Source organism: Phocoena sinus, chromosome 7 (assembly GCF_008692025.1).
Source record: "Phocoena sinus isolate mPhoSin1 chromosome 7, mPhoSin1.pri, whole genome shotgun sequence".
NCBI classification, from domain to species: Eukaryota; Metazoa; Chordata; class Mammalia; order Artiodactyla; family Phocoenidae; genus Phocoena; species Phocoena sinus.
Genome location: NC_045769.1, coordinates 55,080,827 through 55,102,782, shown reverse-complemented (window position 1 = coordinate 55,102,782; position 21,956 = coordinate 55,080,827). Strand labels below are relative to the sequence as shown.

The 21,956-nt window shown below is 38.9% G+C and overlaps 1 protein-coding gene across 1 annotated transcript in view; it reads right to left on the bottom strand.

The window, feature by feature from the left end:
• Positions 1-652: 652 nt before the first annotated feature.
• Positions 653-21,956, bottom strand: part of CCDC141 (coiled-coil domain containing 141) — a 204,396-nt gene continuing 183,092 nt past the window's right edge. Inside the window, exons 20-24 of the mRNA XM_032637784.1 lie at positions 21,510-21,693; positions 18,489-18,598; positions 12,590-12,703; positions 3,337-4,190; positions 653-920 (exon numbers count right to left, since the gene is read on the bottom strand). Of these exons, the coding sequence (XP_032493675.1) occupies positions 653-920; positions 3,337-4,190; positions 12,590-12,703; positions 18,489-18,598; positions 21,510-21,693 (1,530 nt within the window). The remainder of the gene's footprint in view (positions 921-3,336; positions 4,191-12,589; positions 12,704-18,488; positions 18,599-21,509; positions 21,694-21,956) is intronic.

The window sequence follows — 21,956 nt, the reverse complement described above, 5'->3', positions numbered from 1 at the left end:
TTTCAAACTCCATTTAAGGCTAACAGCACATCTATTCTCCAATGTCAAACCCATGAGATGAACAGGAGGAATGATTATTTGCAGTGCCATCCTCAGACTCAGGAATGTAGGCTATGTTGAAACTACATAGAATGTATTTCAATAAATGAGATCAAGACATGAAAAGCAAAATTAAAGGACATCTTATGCAATAATGAAAATTACACTTTTAGTTCAACATTTCTACTCTTATTCTACAAAGAGATGTTTATGCGTACAATTAAAAATAGATAATCAAACAGTTGGATTTGAAATAAACCACATCTGCATGCTGATGTGAGACTTGATCTGAATGTTCTTAAATTAGGAGGGAATAAACATCGTATAATTTGACTGTGTTTTATACTGAACACATCTCTTTTGAGAATACAGGATGTATCCTTATTCGCTGCTCGTGATTTACTGAGCTCTTCAAATACATTAAAGCACTAAAGAAAATTTGATTATTTCACCGAGCAGTGGTATTTCAAAAAAGCAATACGGCCAGAATGGAGGTACACTGGGTGGGGGATACTTGGTTGGGGATGCTTGGTGGGAAATGCAGGAAAATAAACAGCAGTATTGTTGTCCTTTAGGCTCATAAGAATGACGCCCATTGGTGCCAACCGCGCAGTTACTGTGTGAGTAGCCAGTACATTAGGGACACGCTAACATAGATGACACTCAGCAGGATCCAGTTTATTCTTGTGATGGGTGGCCTGTGGTTACCTGTCACGTGGAGGATGATATTGGAAGAGAGAATGCCACTAGAGTTTTGGGCCCGAGCCACATAGAGGCCCGCATCTGCCTCGCATACCTTCGGAATGAACACCGAATGTCTTGACTCCTTGTGTAAAACCTGCAAGTGCCCATCTGCAGACAATTTCTGGCCCTTCTTGTACCTGAAGCAGAGAGTCAGTTTTTAAAGTCAGGATCACTGTTTATTCACATCATTTCCAAGTTCTAATAAGCACTGCAATTCGGTCCATGACTACTGCAATATTCTCTAGCATTAGCAGGAACTCTGCAGCAACCACAAATTCCAGTGGGGCTGTTTATCCTTCAAGCAGAGGATGTCAACTGGTAGCCATAGACGTGCTTGATGGGCTCAGACTGTGTTTTTTAAAAACTGAATTTTTGGACATTTACCAATTAGAATATTGCATACGAAAATTCAGATATCCAACTCCTCTTAAAAAACCTGGGCCATCTGGTCACACTGGGCCACCATTTGCTCATGGCAACAATCACCCCAAATGGGAAATGGCGCATTCTATTTGACCTGTGTCATTCTTTCAGCCACTATGAAACAGCAGCTTGTGACTCCTTGAAATCTATGGGAGAAAGATTCATCTTCCCCATCAGACTCATCCCGCAAGATCCACAGGAGAATACCAATGCGCCGCTTTAGAGGAAGGTACTTACATAGCACTTCCTGGCGAGATGAGTTCATTTAATTTTTGTGAATTAATTTCATTAGAAGAAAATAATTTCCAATTATAAAAGGCATTTATTCAATTGGATTACTACTGTTAATGGCACGTTTCTACGAATATGAGCATTTAGCTGCATCATTATGAGCATTTAGCTGCATCATTATACAAAAGCAAATAATTTATTTTGTATACTCTAGGTTCTTGTTTATTTATTTATCCCCATGTTCTTCCACACAAGAAGTGGTGACAAACCTGAAGCATTTTCTATTCCCGTTGCCTAAGTGATAATTTTGCATTTTTCTGAGTGTCCTAAGAATGATTCCCTGATAGTTTGCCAGTTGTTAACTGAGCAAAATTGTTGTAAATTCGAGGGCAAGATATTTTTTCACAATACTGCAGCAGTTCTTCAACAGCAAATACTAATCAAGTCATTTTTTGTGTGGACCAAAACAAGAAACACTTCAGACAACATTTTTCTTTGGAGTGAACTAATATTTAATAATGAATTAAATGATGATATTAAATAATAAATTTACTGATATTTAAATTCCTAAATACAAAATTCCTGATCTGTAAAAAACATGCAATTGTAAAAACAACAAAATAAGACAAAAAGCATAAATGGCTGCACTGTAACCCAAGTGCAATTTCTTTTAATAATCTGAGAAACGAACATTTTCTCATAAACTCTTTAGAGAGCTGATCCACACTTCAAGTACCATCAACAGGCACACACAGTAATTGAAAGAGCTAATTTAATGTTTACTGAAATAGTATGATAAATAAATGCTATTGTACTTAGTTTATAAGTATAAACTCATGCTCACGTATTTGTAACTTTGTCCTCAAATAAATATACTTAAGGTTGAAAACGAAAAATTTCTAAACGTTTAAAAGTAACCCACAAAAAAAAAAAAAAAAAAAGGGGCTTCCCTGGTGGCGCAGTGGTTGAGGGTCCGCCTGCCGATGCAGGGGACGCAGGTTCGTGCCCCGGTCCGGGAAGATCCCACATGCCGCAGAGCGGCTGGGCCCGTGAGCCATGGCCGCTGAGCCTGCGTGTCCGGAGCCTGTGCTCCGCAACGGGAGAGGTCACAACAGTGAGAGGCCCGCGTACCACAAAAAAAAAAAAATTAAATAAATAAATAAATAAATAAAAGTAACCCACATATTAAGAAAGTTAGAACTGCTTTTATGATAAGTGATATAAAACCTGTGTTCTGCCGTTTACTTTTATTAAAACAACTCGGCTAAAAATGGTGATGTGTCTAGAGTAAAACCGCATTGTTCACAGCTCAGTTATTACATCACCTTTCAAAAATGGCTTTATTACCTGTCACTAGAAGCAACTGTGAAAGAAATATTTTTATTCCATCTTTCACACTGAAGAAATGTAAATGAAGAAATCTTAGTGAGATAAACAAATATTACAAAAGTGGCATGTGTGACTCTGTTGGAAGAGGGAAAAGATGGAATTGGTAAATGAGAGAAAAGAGAAAAACCCAAATGCTTATGTTTTTTAATTGGATGTTAAACCAAGTAAATGTCATGCTTATGTAGGAATAAACAATAGGAAAGAAGTTCAAGCACAACCTTTAGAAATGCGGAATGTTAAACTGAAACCAAAAAATAGCACAACTAAGTTGCAGTGCTTTTGGAGTTGGTTAAATCATTATTTTATATGGTTACCTTTTCTTTAAGGGTATCAGCCATGCGGCTACAAAAATGAGAGTTGGGGGTTCGATGTGAGATTGAATCATGCAGTGTTGCAGTGACCTAGAACATTAATCAGCTACCCCTAAACCTTTAAGTTAGTGCACACAGAATGATTTGCTCAGTGATTCAATTTGTTTCTGTTTATGGCTTGTCATTATAGGCTACCCACCATGTCAGTGTAGGCTCTGGAAATCCTGTTACTTCAACTTCCAAAGTCACTGGAGAACCTTCCATGACAGTTACATTAGACAAGAGCCTGGAGAAATTAGGGGCCTGGCCAGCTAGGCTGACCAGGCTGTTCTTTGCTGAGGTAACTTTAATCTCTTCTCTGGGAACCATTTGCCTCTGACAGGCCTGGCTGGGGCCTGGCCGAAACCCGAGGCCCGAGCATGCATCCTGGGAAGCATGCAGCCTATGTCGGGTTTTAGTGACGTTATTATCAGCATGCATTTTCTCCGGTGTTTCTAGCAAACTTCCCTGAGCCTGGGGGTGCTGTTGCAAAGCCCGCACATGCACTTCACTGCACATGCTCTCTGGAGGTTTAACACTGATTCTGTGGAAGTCAGTACTCTCTTCCAGAAATCTTCGGGATGTTAATGGGGGCTCAGCTTGGAACTGGGGGGAAGGCTTCTCAAAATGACTGGAAAATGTTTCTCTCCTATCATTGCAAGCATCAGCAAAAGCAGCAGGTGGCGGAAGGCCAGATTCCGGGGCCTCCCCTGGACCGCTGGTCCCTGTCTGCATCCCGTGGCCGCTTAGGTGCCGGCGGAGGGACGGGAGGGCACGCGCCTCCAGCTCCATGTCAGACAGAGCGAGGAGGGAATTGGGGCTTCCCGGGAGCGGAGGCAGGGAGACGTCATCGGGCGAGACACAGTCATATTCTTCTCCTGAAAGCACATCCACGGGCGGGAGCAGGCCTTGGACAGCACCCTCTGGGCCGGGGACCAGCTGCTTCACTTCCCGTGGAAGCTGACCCTCTCCTGCTCTGTTGACTGCCAAGTCGTCCGCTGGCTTGGCCTGCTCCTTCAAAATGGAAAAGTCAAAGCTTCCAGTTAGTGGTCGAGTTTTCTTTTTCCAGATCTCAAACTCAACCTCAGAGAGACAACTTGAGAAGACCTGCAGTGAGTGACAGCTGGGGCCCTGGCTCTGGCCTTACAGAACTCGAAACTGTTTGTCTGCTGAAGCTCAGCACAGCCCTGTCCCATGACTAAGGAATCGGTGTAAACCGACCTCCAGCCTCTGAGTGAGAGGTGACAGACCTTGCGACACAGAAGAGAGAAAGCCCTGGTTCTCATCTCTCATGATGCAGTCTCGACTGGATCCATGTCTTTCCAATCATGATCTGAGGAGTCTTCCTCTGCCAGCAAATTCTGGTTTGGTTTACTTATCTGTCCACACTTCACAGCATTCGTGGTTCCCAAATATCAGATGTTCCCTTTTAGGTGATCCTCAGACCCTCCTAGAATAACCCTCCTTTTTTCTCAGGAAATCCATTCTTTTTTATTATTATTGTGGTAAAATATACACAACCTAAAATTTACCATTTTAACCATTTTTTAAGTGCACAGTTCAGTGGCATTAAGGACATTCACGGTGTCGTGCAACCAACACCATTGTCCATCTCCAGAATCTTTTCATCTTTCCAAACTGAAATTCTGTGCCCATTAAAGACTAACTTCCCCTTCTCCCATCCCCCAGTCGCTTCTACTTTCTGTCTCTTTGAATTTGACAACTGTAGGTATCTCATATAGAGAAAGCCAATTTTAATGACTGGTTTTATTTTCTAAAAGCCCCTTAGTTTTATTCTTACAATGAAAAATATCTATTGAGCACCTATTATATACTAGGTACTGTGCTAGGCATTGCAGAGATAAATGGTGAGTAAAAGTAAATATAATCCTTCCCTCTTGGAGATGACGGCCTAGCAGGGAGGTAGATATTAAGGGAACAATCCCATGTTGTGGACTTTCGCAGGAGAACACACCAACATACAGTAGAGGAACACTTGCCACTTGTCTTTCTGTCCCATGTGGAGCATAGGTCATTCTACGAGACTGAGAAAAACAGTGGTCCATCTCACACTGTTCTAGTATTTCTCTCCACTCACTGACGTCCATCTCTGGTTTGAGAAGAGGTTCAAATAACCCTTCTGGCATAGACGCAAAAGAATATTGAAGCTGAAAGGGATCTCATTGATCCCAACCTACTTGTTTTATAACCACTTCATTCTTTGCCTTTCCTCAGCATTTTGGGCACATTTTTCCTTAATTAACAATTACTGGTTTTTGTCCTGTGGCTACTACTTGCACATGAGAAAGTTATGTCTTGCCTTGACTTTGAGTTCTTCATTTTAGCCCATAGTCCTGTTCTGGACATATACTTTACAGGTGATTTTTGAGAAATAAATGTGTTTTCAGGTTGAAGATTAGAAGCAAACCAAAACAATGTTCCTTCTGCTATCCCACAGATATGACTTACCCTCAGAGAAAGCATAATCCTAGCTGAGAGAAAGTGGTTTCCTTCAGGCATTTAGAAAAAGTTTAAACCCTGGGTCTAAGCCAGAAGTTCTTAAAAGTTTTTCTCATTAAGAAAATTACTAACGGGATAAAATATTTGCAAATGATGTGATCAACAAGGGCTCCTACAACTCAACAACAACACAACAAAAATCTCCCAATCGAAAAATGGGCAGAAGATCTTAACAGACATTTCTCCAAAGAAGACATACAGATGGCCAATAGGCACATGAAAAGATGCTCAACATTGCTAATTATTAGAGAAATGCAAATCAAAACTACAATGAGGTATCACCTCACACCAGTCAGCATGGCCATCATTAAAAAGTATACAAGTGGGCTTGTATACAGTGAGAGGCCCACGTACCGCAAAAAAAAAAAAAAAAAGTATACAAGTAATAAATGCTGGAGTGGGTGTGGAGAAAAAGGGAACCCTCCTACACTGTTGGTAGGAATGTAAGTTGGTGTAGCCACTATGGAGAACAGTATGGAGGTTCATCAGAAAACTAAAAATAGAATTACCATATCATCCAGCAATCCCACTGGGCATATATCCAGACAAAACTCTAATTCAAAAAGGTGCATGCACCTCTATGTTCATTGCAGCACTACTTACAATAGCCAAGACACGGAAACAACCTAAATGTCCAGTGACAGATGAATGGATAAATAAGATGTGGTACATATATATACAATGGAATACTACTCAGCCATAAACAAGAACAAAATAGGGGCTTCCCTGGTGGCTCAGTGGTTAAGAATCCGCCTGCCAATGCAGGGGACACGGGTTCGAGCCCTGGTCCGGGAAGATCCCACATGCCGCGGAGCAACTAAGCCTGTGTGCCACAACTACTGAAGCCCACATGCCTAGAGCCCACGTGGCACAACAAGAGAAGCCTGCACACCTCAAAGAAGAATGGCCCGCACTCGCCGCAACTAGAGAAAGCCTGCGCAGAGCAACGAAGACCCAACACAGCCAAAAATAAATTAATTAAATAAAATTAAAAAAAGAAGAACGAAATAATGCCATTTGCAACAACATGGATGGACCTAGAGATTATCATACTAAGTGAAGTAAGTCAGAAGGAGAAGGACAAATACCACATGATATCTCTTATATGTGGAATCTAAAATATGGCACAAATGAACTTATCTATGAAATGGAAACAGAATCACCAATATAGAGAACAGACTTATGGTTGCCAAGGGGGAGGGAGCTGGGGGGAGGGATGGAATGGGAGGTTGGGGTTAGCAGACGTAAGCTGTTATACACAGAATGGATAAACAAGGTCCTACTGTAGAGCACAGGAAACTATATTCAATATCCTATGATAAACCAGAATGGAGAAGAACCTAAAAAAAAAAGAATGTATATATATGTATAACTGAATCACTTTGCTGTATAGCAGAAATTAACACAACATTGTAAATCAAATATACTTCAATAAAAAATACTAAACAAACATATATTCCATAGGGAATGCCCCTCCTTCTTTTGGTTTTCCTACCACAGCTTAGTGCCTCTCCTTCCAGCTCTCCCTGAATGTAGAATGTTTATTTTCCTTTTCTCAGGGACTTTGATCCTACAACCTCCTGTTCAGACTAAGGATCTCCTCTATGCCATTCTGACAGCCTCTGTTTGAACACTTTTTCTGAATGGGTGCTTTCTTTGAAAAGAAGTTTATGCTTTATTTGTGTTAAGAATAACTTCCTGTATTTATCACAGATCTGCCTTTCCTCAGTATCCACCAATACATCAGAATTGGCCTCTTGGAATGACATAGAAGATGTCTGACTGCTCTCCTCTTTCATCAGCCCTTTGACTATTTAGAGAATTGGTCCTGCAACCTCCAGGTCTTATTCTGCCTTAATTCCTGGAACTTTCTTCATTCTGGTCACCTTCGGAGGTCCCACTTTAATGAGCTACAAACTCCTTCATGGGAGGGCCGGGACATTTGTTGATCTGAGGGTCATGCAGGGGCAGGCCACTCCTCAATGACTTCTATGGGTAACACAGGCCCCTCTGGAAAAAAATAATGTTGAAATTTTGCAACAGGCTTAGCAGAAATTTGGATAAAAGTCTGGGCTAGTCTCCCTGCTCCTCACTCGCTCCTGGGGAGGAAGTGACTTACCTAATTGTGGGTTTGGAAGAAGAGACTGAGCCTGCTCAGCTCTGTCTCTTTGAGTTCCTCTCTTTTGGATGTGCCTTCCATAAAGTGGGTGCATCCACACTGGCTCTAATGCATGAAAAACCTCTGTAAGGGAAGCCTGTGTTGTCTAGCTGTGCACCCAAGTGGCTGAGTAGACAAGTCTGTCTCAACCAGAGATGAAGTTTGGGGAAACCCAGTAGAAAAGTCCAAGCCCTGTCCTCCAGTCCAGCTTTTACTGGTTACTGATTACTGACTCCTGTGTCTCACTTTCAAATGGTGCTAAACTCAAGAAGGTAATCCAAGGATATTACATTTTTTCACTCCCTATAATTCCTGAAGTAGAAAAATACTTTCCACCAAAAATACACTACCAGATAACTTCCACTGACAATAAGAGAGAGTTTTCTCAAATCTTTTTCTAGAAACGTTTCAACTTATGTTTATTTCCAGGATTTACTTACTTTTCAGGTGGAAAGTAATCAGTGGAATCATCTCCTTGATCTACATGATCTGTTTTTATGAAAGTGACTTTATTAGTTCTTTGTTTTTATAAGAATCATTGATTCACAATGTTTTTAATCAACTAAAATGTCCTATTTCCTCTGTCTATTAATATCACTGATAAAAGTGTTGAACACTGCAGAGTTTAGGACAAAGCCAACTGTCTCCCCAGGGCAAGGCAAAGTGTCTTCCAGGTTGACACTGATGAACTATTTAACACGCTTGGGCACAATTATAACCTGACCAAACGCCCATTCAATTCACATTTCTCCACTTACCTTAAGAGACATATCGTGAGTGTGTTTATCAAATGACTTCCTGAAATCACAATAAATTTTGTCTCTGGCACCAACCTAGAGTTTTCTATTAAATAATCATCTCAGAAAGCAAAATAAGGTGAATTTAACACAAGTTTTTCTGAGTAAATCCATGTTGGCTTTTGACACTTCTGTCTTTATTCTCAAATGCAAATAGGCGTTCCGTTTTTGAGTCACTATGGAATTTTACAAAAATCACTTTTAGAACTCACTGAACTATAGTTTCCTGGATATACTAATTTTCCTTTATGAAAATGGTTTCCAGACATTCACATATACCAACTATCTTTTATATTTCTCCACCATAAAGCCATTTTTTGCTATTAGGAGAAAAAAAGTGTGTTTGTGTGTGTGTGTGTGTGTGTGTGTGTGTGTTTCCAGAAAGGGCTAGATAAATCTGTGTATCTCAGCACAGACAGGGAATATTTGCATCAATCTGATGAGTTCTGGCAAAGTGTCTGGGAAACTGATTTAACTCACCAAAACATAGCTCATTCTCAATTTCTTTCTCGTATAGCCTTGGGTGCTCTTTGTCTTTGTTGATTCCTTTTTCTTTTCCCACCTTCTAAAAACATGAATGATGTGTAATCTTGTCTTTAAGTTTTCTAATCTTCTCTATATACTTTTCCACTCAAAGATCTCACCCTATGAGATCTAATGATCATTAACTTTTAATTAATATGATATCTAATGATCATTAACTTTTAATTAATCCTAAATCTATAGGCTTAGATCGTATCTCTGTCAGGATTTCTGAACTTTCATTTCCACTGATGGACATAATCACTTGACTCTACAATCATTGCCCTGTAGGCAAACAAAATGAGCATCTGGAAGAGAAAATATAATGATACTCTACATCCATTGAACTAAGTGTGTAGCACCAGTTCTCCAAGTCTGTAGGGTGGGGAGCCATGTTTGTGGTAAATTTAAGGGAATTCCACAAGGCTTTATCTTCTAAAATATCTCCACAATAGGTAATCTTATCTTGGTTTATGATTTAATGAAGGTAAGTGGGAAGTGGATAAAGAAAGATATTGAACATAGGGCTTGGTCTATGAAAGGCTTTTCTGGGGAAGGCTCTTGGAAGGGGATTTGGACAGTCAAGGGGTGACTTGGTACCCTTAAGCACTTGGGGAGGACAAGGTAAGAGAGAACAGAAAGGTGGTGAAGAACCTTTTGCCCTTCCCATTATTTTCCAAAGCAAATGTCTCAAGAACATCTTACTCTGCCTACCAGGTGATCAGGATTACTGGAAGAGGGCCCAGGGACTGTCCTCACCCACTTTGATAAGAGCACTCCACTGAATTGTTTGCTATGAAAGCACTTCCATGCTGCTACTTTATTAATCACTGTGTAATAGATGAATGGAAAGAAGGAAAAAATTTGGCATGGGAATCTACAGTATCATTACAAAACAGCTTATTTATATGCAGCAGTTTCTTGGAGCTCCCTTTTGGTCTTGCGGAAAAAGTTACATGGCTGAAATTCAGGAGAATTGGGCTACCTGCCCAGTTCTGACACTACTTCCTGTGAATTTTGGAGGGCAAAATATTTAATCTCCTTGGGCCTCAGTTTCCTCAACTGTAAAATGAGATTTGATCAGATGATTGTTAAATCCCTTCTAGCACTAGAATTCTGTAACTCTAAATGCTGGTATCATAAGCCTTACATAGTTCTGTGATTTTAGGCAAGGCTTTTAATACTCTGTGCCTCTGTTTAACCTTAGGGGTTTTTAGATATTCCTGTGGATTCAGCTTCAGTGCTCACCTTAGGGAATAAAACACCATCACTAATCTGTTAGCAGTGCAATGGGCACTGCATTTACTGAATTGCTTAATTCTACCAACTGCATTTTTTGGGTCAGAAAAATGAGAAGCACTTTACTATCTCCAGGAAAAAATCCTGTGATGAACATTTTCTTGTAACAGTTTGGTGGAATTGTTCTTTCTGACTCAAATAATTTTCTGAGGAAGAACAATACCATTTAAGGGTATTAAAATTGAATGCAGTGATTCCCACATGAGCTTTTCACTTGGTGCTTCTTGTTATCTGCCCACATGGTGTTTCATGAACTTGTTACAGCTGACCTATAATATAAATGATAGAGACAGTAAGAGGGTAAACGTGGTTGAGCTGTTTAAAAGTGAAGATTACGGCTGCCCTTTCATTTTGCCAATTGCACGAGAACATATACATGAAATGAGGTCAATGAGAGATCATAGTGTAATTATGGATTTTCACTTTTATCCTAAATATCTGATGATCTATCATGTCTTTTAATTTACGTTAAGGTGAAAGTGATTTCTCAATGAAAGGAAATCTTGCTTTTTTTATTTAAAGGAATCTGTTTCTTTACTTTTTTTCTAAGAAAAATAAATAAAAACAAGAAAGCCATTTTTACTAAGTACAAATGAGTGTGTTTGCTTTTGCAGCAATCACTTTTGTTTCTAATCTTACTAAATGTGTGTGGTTGACAATGTAGAAAAGTGTGCAGAATTAAAAAAAATAAACAGTATGTTGTTGGATTTAGTATCTCTTATAACTTAGTTAAGAAAATGTGATGCATTTAATGTTATTCTTTATTATTTCGACTAGTTAGTCTCAGTCAAGGTTGATTTTGCTCCCCAGGGGCCATTTGATAGTTTCTACAGACATTTTTGGTTGTCACAACTGGGTGGAGAGCGGGTACTGCCGGCCAGGAGTGCTGCTAAACATCCTACAATGCACAGGACAGCACCCACAACAAAGGATTCTTTGGGCCAAAATGTCAGTAGTACCGAGGTTGAGTAATCCTGGTTTAGACAATCAGAGTAACCAAATATCATTTGATATAAGGCTAAAGTCCAACAAGATGATCAAGGTGTGGCAGCTTTCCTTTGCCTCAGAGAGGAATCAGGGTTTAAATGCTACAAGCCCATCCCACGAAAAAAGTCAGCTTGCTTAATTAATGGTACTTGCTGCCTGGTGGTTGTATAATTGCACTAGACCTTGACATAGATTTAACCTGCAGAAAAGGACATATAAAGAAGCTCTTAAGTACTGCATTTAGTTTAAGAAAAGGTAAGTCTTTCTCCATGAGATGACTGCAACAAGTGGGGAGAATTTTTTTAAACTCTCATGTCACAAAGAGTATATTTTATTTTATTTGGGAGCAGTTGAGAAAAATGTCAACTCTGCTTGCTCTTTCAGTTCCTTGGGAGAGACACAAACATTGGGAGCAAACTTGGCAAAGCATAAAGTCAAGAGCTAATTATAGTCCAGCAGCTATGAATAGACAGTGAGCAACGTATACCGAAAATCCATCATGATGTGATTTAAATAATGCTTTTGAAATGCATATGCATTTTGTGAATATTTGCAGTTCTTGCTACATGCTTAATTTATCTGTAATGCATAGGCTTTAAAATAATTTAACATTTCTCTAAATACTTTAGTATTTATATTTCAGTTGCATTCTATGTTTTAGTACATATGAAATATCATCTTAGAGGTAGATTCTATGGCAACAAGATACAATCTATCAATAATTTCATGTGTTAAGGTTTTCCAGGGGGTAGTGTGAAACAACAAAGTCATAACTTGGTGGTATGATAAAGAGGGAGAAGTAAAATTTGAAGTTGGGATTGAAAGGCAGCTAAAGATGGGAGAAACAAAAATAGTTTGGGGAGATGGTGTGGTGTTTGAATGGCTGTCCCAATGCCACTGTGAAATGCTATGGCTCCAGTATTCAGTGGGAGGGACTCAGGGAAAGAGCACAGATGAGAGACGAAGGACTAAGTCAGGGATAGAAAAGAAGGGAAGAGGACACTCACATTTCATTTACACTGGAAGATTCAGATCGATAATAAGGCTTCAATTCACTTTTTTTCAATGCACAATGACTCTAACCTCAAAACAAAAGTAATGAATATCTGAGGGTACATAGTTTTCTTTACCTTATTCCTTCCTTTATTGAATATTGTCTGCTTATTTCTCCCTGGTTCTTTTAGTAGGTCAATGCAATCATCGTGGAAGCCTTCCAAATTCAGATTCATCTTTAAAACGTTTCCCTGATGTACAAAGTGAAGGTTAGTGAGAGCCTGGGCCAGGAAAGTTGGGGGAACAGTGCCACACAATAACCACTTGGAAGAAAACATAGACCACTTGCAATCTTTCAGTAAATGTATTCCTCAAGAGACTGGCGTACTCCCACGATGTGATTTATAAAATTATCTCTTCAAGCTCACAGTTCCCTTCCTACCTCACTCCTTTGATAAAGTTGATTGCCAGTAAAAATAGGTTGTTCAAAGGCCCAGCTGGAAAAAAGTCATTGTTATAATAGGATGCACCTACAGGAACATTCTCTAGAGAGAAAAATCCTTGTGCGTGGCAGTTTAAACCATTGCAAAAATCTAGGGGAGCAGCCATGAGGAGGAAATGACTGAAGATTCTGATGGAGAACAAAGTAGGAAATTCAGAGTATTTAGACAAGCAAAATGTTTGGGAGACTCATGAAAAGAGGAAGGTAATATAATTGAGTATGGTAAAGAAAAAAAACAATTGAGAACAAACGATGCTTTGTGGGTGGTGATATTTTGCTCCTACAGTTCATGGGGCTCTGTTTTAGTCATGGAAGTAGAGGGTGTTTGCTAACTGCTGAGGAGCCAGTGTAAGAGCTTTGAAGACTTTGTGAAGATGAAAGGAGCCACAGGTACACGAAGTGACAGGACACCAGTTTAGGATGAGGTTATAGGGCAACAGAAGATACTCTATACCACCTGGAATACAGGCATTAGATGGGCCTTAAAGAACAGGCATGCTTCTCAAAGTGTACATGTTACACCAACTTGGAAGATTTGGGGAGACATTTACTGGGGAGATTCAGCTTTTACTCCCAACTCTAAAAATTAAACTGGTTTGTATTATTGGATAAATTACTCTGCTTTAGTACACACTTGATACCTAATTCCAAAGTGGAACGTAGATTGGTACAACCACTATGAAGAACAGTATAGAGGTTCCTTAAAAAACTAAAATTAGAACTATCATATGATCTAACAATCCCACTCCTGGGCATATATCCAGAGAAAACTATAATTCAAAAAGATACATGCCCCCCAAATGTTCACTGCAGCACTATTTACAATAGCCAAGACATGGAAGCAACCTAAATGCCCATCGATGAATGACCGGATAAAGAAGATGTGGTACATATATACAATGGAATATTACTCAGCCACAAAAAAGAATGAAATAACACCATTTGCAACAACATGGATGGACCTAGAGATTATCACACTAAGAGAAGTAAGCCAGACAGAGAAAGACAAATATCATATGATATTACTTATATGTGGAATCTTAAAATGAACTTATTTATAAAATAGAAAGAGGCTCACAGGTATGGAAAACAAACGTATGGTTACCAAAGGGGAAAGGGGGGTGGGGGGAAGGATAAATTCAGAAGTTGGGATTAACATATACACACTACTATATATAAAGTAGATAACCAACAAGGACCTGCTGTATAGCACAGGGAACTATACTCAATATTTTGTAACAACATATAAGGGAAAAGAATCTGAAAAGGAATACACACACACACACACACACACACACATTCAGTTATATATATACAAATGAATCACTGTGTTGTATACCTGAAACTAACATGATATTGTAAATCAACTAAACTTCAATAAATAAAATAAAATAAAATAAACCAAATTGGCAGTTGTGGAAGGAGTACTAGATTTTGAATTACAACTAAGTTCATATTGCAGACCCACCACTACTGAGTGTGGGTCCCCAAGCAAAGCACTTTTACCCTCTCTGAACTTCACTCTAAAACAAAGAAAACAACATCTACCTTATTACTGTTACAAGGTTATTTGGAAATCACTGAGGTAATATTTATGAAAATCCTTTGTAAATCTCAAAATGCTAAACAAATAGAAAGGATTATTATCACTGTCTCAGCCTTGACAGGGATTTCTGGGTCTGCTTTTTAATGACCCCCTGCAAAAGAGAGCCACAGAATCAACCTTAAAAACATAAAAACCATACATGTATGCTCTCATAGAAACATCTGTAAAGTGTTAGCAAGCATCATTTGACAGGCTTTTTGTTTAGGCCATAACTTGTAAGGGCAATGTTTTTTTTGTTTTGTTTTTTAATTTAAAAAAATTTTGTTAACATCTTTATTGGAGTATAATTGCTTTACAATGGTGTGTTAATTTCTGCTTTATAACAAAGTGAATCAGCTATACATATACATATATTCCCATATCTCTGATGCCCATTTCTCTTGCCAAAGAGGCCATTCCTCATTTTTATGTCCACCCAAACCAAACTTTTTTGGGCTATTGAATGACTTTTTTTTTTCTGTACCAATCCTTTGAGCATTTACTACAAATGCCAAAACACTTTCGGGAGAACATATTTTCGGCAAAGCATAGTGTTAAATGTTGTGTGGGATGCTAAACTGAACGGGGTTTCCTCAGGTATCATCAAGGAGAGAGGCTGGGGTGATCATGGTAGTTATATGTGATGATTATGGTAGGAAGGAACACAGGAGCTACAGCACAGTGATCCCCAAGCTTTTTGGTACCAGGGACCGGTTTCGTGGAAGACAATTTTTCCACGGACTGGGGGGTGGGGGATGGTTTTGGGATGATTCAAGCGCATTACATTTATTGTGTACTTTATTTCTATTTATTATTACATTGTAATATTTAATGAAATAATTATACAACTCACCATAATGCAGAATCAGTGGGAGCCCTGAGCTTGTTTTCACTTGCCACTCACTGATAGGGTTTTGATATGAGTCTGCAAACAATTGATTTATTAGGTCTCTGTGCAGTCAAACCTCTCTGCTAATGATAATCTGTATTTGCAGCTACTCCCCAGCGCTAGCATCACTGCCTCAGCTCCACCTCAGATCATCAGGCATTAGATTCTCATAAGAAGCGCACAACCTAGATCCCTCGCATGCGCAGTTCACAGTAGGATTTGCGCTCCTATGAGAATCTCATGCCACTGATCTGACAGGAGGCGGAGCTCAGGCGGTAATGCGAGCGACAGGAAGTGGCTGTAACTACAGGCGAAGCTTCGCTAGCTCGCCCGCACTCGCTCCTGCTGTGCGGCCCGGTTCCCCTGCGAAGTGACACAGCTAAGGAAGTAATTGTGGAGGAGGCACTATTTGGGTCTGGCTTTGAGAGATGAACAATTTAGGTCAGAGAGGTAGAAGGCCATGCACATGAGGTATAGTGGCCCGCCCTTACCCATGGAGAATATGTTCCAAGACCCCCAGTGGATGCCCGAAACCATAGATAGTACCAAACGTTATATATATGTACTATGTTTTTTTCCTATACATACATACTTATGATAAAGTTTAATCTATAAATTAGATTGAGTAAGAGATTAATTAAAATAGCTAATAATAAAATATGATAAGTATTGCAATATACTGTAATAAAAGTTACATGAATATGGTCTCTCAGAATTGAAAACTTATGAATTGTTTATTTTTGGAATTTTTCATCTAATATTTTCAGACTGAGGTTGTCTTCAGGTAATTGAAACTGAAGAAAGCAAAACTGTAGATAAGCGGGAACGACTGTAAAAGTTTAGAAGCAGGAGACCTGGGAATGTCCGGTAGGAGACCATGAGATAGGAACCTACAATGAATGTAGAAGCACAGTGGTTTGGAAAGACAATCGGCCCCAGAACATTGGAAGGCCTTGAGTCCGAACTTTATCTGGTAAACAAGGAAGAGTTTGTAGTGAAGTGTTCTGAATGTAAAAATGACACTAGCAGGCTCATCTAGCAGGAGTGAATAATTAGGAGGCTCCTGACTAGCGCAAAAGAGAATCCAAGTGATAGGTTAGGAATAAGAAAGAGAGGGTGCAATGTTGACTCCAGGGGTGTAGAAGGAAGGGGGAAACTGGAAGGGGGCAGAGGGAGTAGAAACAGCTTTCAGTAAGAATAGCCATGAAGGTGAAAAACTGGAAAGGGCTATCACTTTAAGAGAGTCGATTTTGTTTAGTGGAGTTCACTTGGAGATGTACAGCATAAATGGGAGGGATGCTGTAGATGACAGCAAAGAGTCAGAGGAAGCAGCCATTTTCAGGCTGTGTATCAGAAATCAGAAGAAACACATCCTCAGGGGGTGGGGTGAAGGTGGCGAGGAAACGATTAATGCTGAAAAAGATAATACAAAATATATGGTGCATTCATACATTACTGGTGGCATTATAATTGTAAAACATCTATGAAAAGCAAAGAATTTTTGTGTAGGTAATAATACAAAAGAAAGAAAAAAGCTTCATGTACAAAGATGCTCACTACAGTGTTATTGAAAATGGTAAAGAATTTGAAAAATCTAGATTCTCAACCAAAGGAAAAAGATAATTTGATTGGGTGCCCACTGAATTAAAAGCTTAGCAAACCATTTAGGGACTTCCCTCGTGGTGCAGTGGTTGGGAGTCTGCCTGCCAATACAGGGAACACAGGTTCAAGCCCTGGTCCGGGAGGATCCCACGTGCTGCAGAGTAACTGGGCCCGTGTGCCACAACTACTGAGCCTGTGCTCTAGAGCCCACAAGCCACAACTACTGAGCCTATGCACCTGGAGCCCATGCTCCACAGCAAGAGAAGCCACTGCAATGAGAAGCCCGCGCACCAAAATGAAGAGTAGCCCCTGCTCGCCGCAACTAGAGAAAGCCCGCACACAGCAACGAAGACCCAGCACAGTTATAAATAAATAAATAGATAGATAGATAGATAAATAAATGAATAAATAAGCAAGCTTAGCAAACCATTTTGAATGGAATGTCACTCAAATTTATGACATGGAAACTCATACAGAAAAAATAGTTGCTGAAGATAAATATAATTCTGCTCCAAGCTGCAAGAGCACCATTACGTCTCAATACCAACAGCAATCACAACAATAATCACAGGTGTCTTCACATTCAATCCTCAGGGCTATCCTGTTATTAGCTTCCTCTATTTCCTCCATTTTATAGATCAGGAAACCGAGACTCACGGCCATTAAGGAATTTACCCCAATTCATTCACAAATCCAATAACTTGGAGAGTTGGTATTCCTAGGGGGCTGTGTTTTATTCTAGAGCCTGTGTTCTTGATTACCTTGCCATTCTCTCTATCCTAAACAACTGGTTCTTTCAGCCAGTTCTGAAAACAGCACTAATGAAACCAGTTTTGACACAACATAGACAAAAACAATATATATATACATATATATGTATACATATACACACACAAACATATATATATATACATACATTTCTCTCTTTTAACAAGATTTTACCTAGACATAGTCATAAACATATTTTCTCTCTATTTTTTTTACCATCAATTTATTTATTCCATGAAAGATGCCAATGATTAGTTTAATATTTCCATGAAGCTAAATGTTCAATGACTATAATACCTGAAGATTAGTTTTATTTTCTCCAGGGCCACAATTTGGAGGAGAAAAAATAACATGTTCATTATTTATGAGGGAAAACGTAAAACTACTTAATATAGACTTTGATTTTAATGGCACACATTTATCCTTTAGGATATGATCCATGAAAATATAAACAAGACACCTTAATAGTTTAGTCCTTATTCTCAGCAATATTTTTCTCTGCAGTGATGGAAAAGAAACAAAATTAATTATCAGAAACAACCATATAATTATGTTAGAAAGCTGTGAAACAAATGTGCACATTATGTCCCTTGAGAATTTCCGTTAGAACATCTTTGTACCAGAAGACACTTGATAAACACATATTTATTTATATCACTTAAAATACATACTCTGGTAAGAAGAAATTACCTTTTTTTCTTCAAGCTCTGTGAGAGAGCTACATAATTCAGTAACAGATTCAAGAACCTCTTTGTGTTTGGCCACTATTTTCTCAGCATATTTCTGCCCTTCTTCAAAACCTGGGGAGGAGAAGGGTTAAGTCTATTTTTAAAGCTCAAATCCTTAGCAGAAAAAAAAATCCCAGGCATTAATTGATCTCCCCAGTGTCCAGCATAAGGGCTGGTAAATAGTAAGTGCTTACTAAATACTTGCTGAACAGATAAATAAATAAAGGCATTACTGGAAAAACCAAGTATTCTAGAAAAATGGTTACATTTGCTGTGCCATGTCCCTCTTATATAACCTAAATAATGTTTCTATATTAATATTCTTAAAGCTCCATTCTAACCAGTTTTCTCCTTTTCAGAACATTCAGTGGTTCTTCACTACCTAGAAAAGTATACATTCAAGGCCCTCCATAATATGGTTTTAACCTGCCTCTCTCAAAGGTATGTCACCCTAATTCTCTCACATATTTAATCTCTGGACAAACTGAACCAGCAACTTTTCTCTCAAAACCCCCATAGCCACTGAGTATTCTTTTCTGTACTGGGAATGCCCTCACCATAAGCCCATCTCTGCTTGACAAATCCTACCCACTCTCCAAGGTCTACCTGAAATGCCAACGTCTTTGTAAAAATGTTCTTAATCTTTCCCAACTGGATTTTACCTCTTCCTATTGGGATAATGATACAAATATCTATCACGTAGTGAGTGCTTATTATTTGCCTGTGGCTAGGCATTTTATATGCATTAGCTAACATAATCCTTCTCTGGTAGGTTCTACTGCATTTTCCAGATGAGGAATGCAGGCTCAACAGAGCCTTTTCATGTGACCCAGACAATAATTGGAGGAGAAGGGATTTAAACTTGGACTACTGGACTCCACAGTTCAGACCAAACTAGAATTATACATTGTTATGGGCTGAATTGTGTCCCTCTCAAAATTAATATGTTGAAGACTCAACCCCCAGTATCTCAGAATATAACCATATTTGGAGATGAGGTCTTTAAAGAGTGATAAAGTTAAAAAGAGGCCATTAGGGTAGGGTCCCAATCCAACATGACTGGTGTCCTTATAAGAAGGAGAGACACCAGCAAACCACGGGTGCTTGTGCACAGAGGGATGCCCATATGAAGAGGCAGCAAGAGAAGAGAAGCCTCAGTAGAAACCAACTCTGTGAGCACCTTAATCTTGGACCTCTAGCTTCCAGAACTGTGAGGAAATAAATTTTTGTTGTTGAAGCCACCCAGTCTGTGATATTTTGTTATGGCAGCCCTAGAAAACTAATACACACATTTTATACCTTTCTCATTGCATTTACCATATTGTGATTTCTAGGTACAGACTGTGGATTCTTGAATGATGGAACTAGGTCTTATAAGTCTTTATATCAAGCACAGCTCTGAGTACATAATAGGTACTCAAATTTTTTTTGAGATAAATTTATTTGCATTAAAATTCTGGGTTCAATAATGCTATAAGAATTGATATACTATTTCTAAATTATCTTACCTGATGCAAATTCTAAAAAATGCATAACTTCCATACTGAACAGATGAAGACTCATGCCATTCATTTATTCATTCAGTGATTCATTTATTCAGCAAATATTTGTTAAGCATTTAGTATATACCATAATGCAGTGAACTCCCTTTTCTCAAGGAGCTTACACTCTAGTAAGGAGAGCCAGACAACAGACAACCATACAATATGTCAGTTGGTGATAAGGCCTTAGAATACAAACAAAGCAGGATGTGGGATCTTGCATGATGGGAGGGTAATGTAACTTTTATGGTGTCATGTGAGTACTTCCTGTGTGCTGAAGTTGAGTGGCACTGAAACATAGTGATTAAATATACTTCCCTTACCCTCAAGGAGCTTATGGTCAGTTGAGAAGACAGACAAATGGAAAGGTAATTATGCTACAGTGTGAAGAATACAATAACAGAGGAAAACATAAACCATCTTATAGAAGCAGAGCGCCTCCAGAATTTTTTAGTACACTTATACGGTAACTATAGTAGGAATGAAACATCACATTAGTTTTCTTTAATTTTTCAATCTATATTTTATTGTTCTTATGTTTCTACCCTTTTCTCTGGAAAATCATTAATAATTCATTCTCAGTAATTTGATGTTAGGGAGTACAGTATATATTGTTCCACAAAATTTTTATGCCTATCCATGGATAGTGCTTCCTGTAATAAGAGAAAATGTCCACCTGACAGCAGCTGTGGACAGCCAAATGAAGCACCTGTTGCTACCTTCCTTTGGGGCTAGATTTGCCCTGTCACTAGGAATTACTCTTGGTCTTGTAGTTAACAATGTCAGGGAATTCATGAAAGTTATTCCTTTGCACCCTCAAGGACTGTCAACCCCCAGGGGCCTTTTAAATGGGGGCTTCCCTCAGATAGAAAGACTTCTCAGACTGACAAAGTCATGGATAAGAGGAAAGCACAACCAGTGAGATGGTCGTTTGGGTTCTCCCATTTATTCCACAAGTGAGAGGAAGACAAGGGAAAATCTTCCAGCTCTTTCTCATATCCACAAACCATAACCCTCATAGAAGTGAGAGGGCTGTAGACCTCAGTCTTAGCTTTCTACCTACTTTAAGTATAATATTATGGGAGTTTTGTATTTTTTTGAGGAATCACCCTAGTGGAAATTAGATTTTTTTGTCTACATAAGCTGAGTATTTTTCTGGTTTTATTACCCTGAAGATGAACAACAAGAATGGGGGAGAAAGCAGAATTTAGAAGGAGTGTTTACAAATGGTCATTAAAAATCCACAGGCTTCATCTCCTACAGCCAGGAGCTCCTTCCTCTATTCACTACAGTTCACTTTTGCTCTTATCTTTAAACTTTTCCTTGAATAGGTTGGGGTAGTGAGGACCCTGAGGGCTTGCCATGCTCTGCTTCCTGCTGGATTAGGTTCACTAGAGATGTGTTCAATAGTGAATCAGTGGATATCTTAAAAGAGACCTCACCATATAAGCGCTGAGCCAGGTCATTGATTTCCTGAATCCTTTCTTCTTGCTGAGGCACTGAGGGTTTGATAAACTTTTTGAACTGCTGAAGGAGAATCTCCACAGCTTCCTTGGTCTTGCACTCTGTGGAATATTTTCTAACTCTTACAACTGTAGCACTTGCGTCTTCATACCAAAAGTGACACTAAATTAAAATGGGACAAAGCATAGATTAAAGAGACACCATCCTTCCAAAGTTCTTCATTTTGATCACTGAAATATCAAATTTCAATTTCCTCAAACTTTATATTCACATTAGTGTGAACTCTTTAAGTCCTAAGAAGGAAAACATCACAACGTGATCATATACTTTTTTTTTTTTTTTTTTTTTTTTTTTTTTTTTTTTAAATTTATTTATTCATTTATTTATTTTTGGCTGTGTTGGGTCTTCGTTTCTGTGCGAGGGCT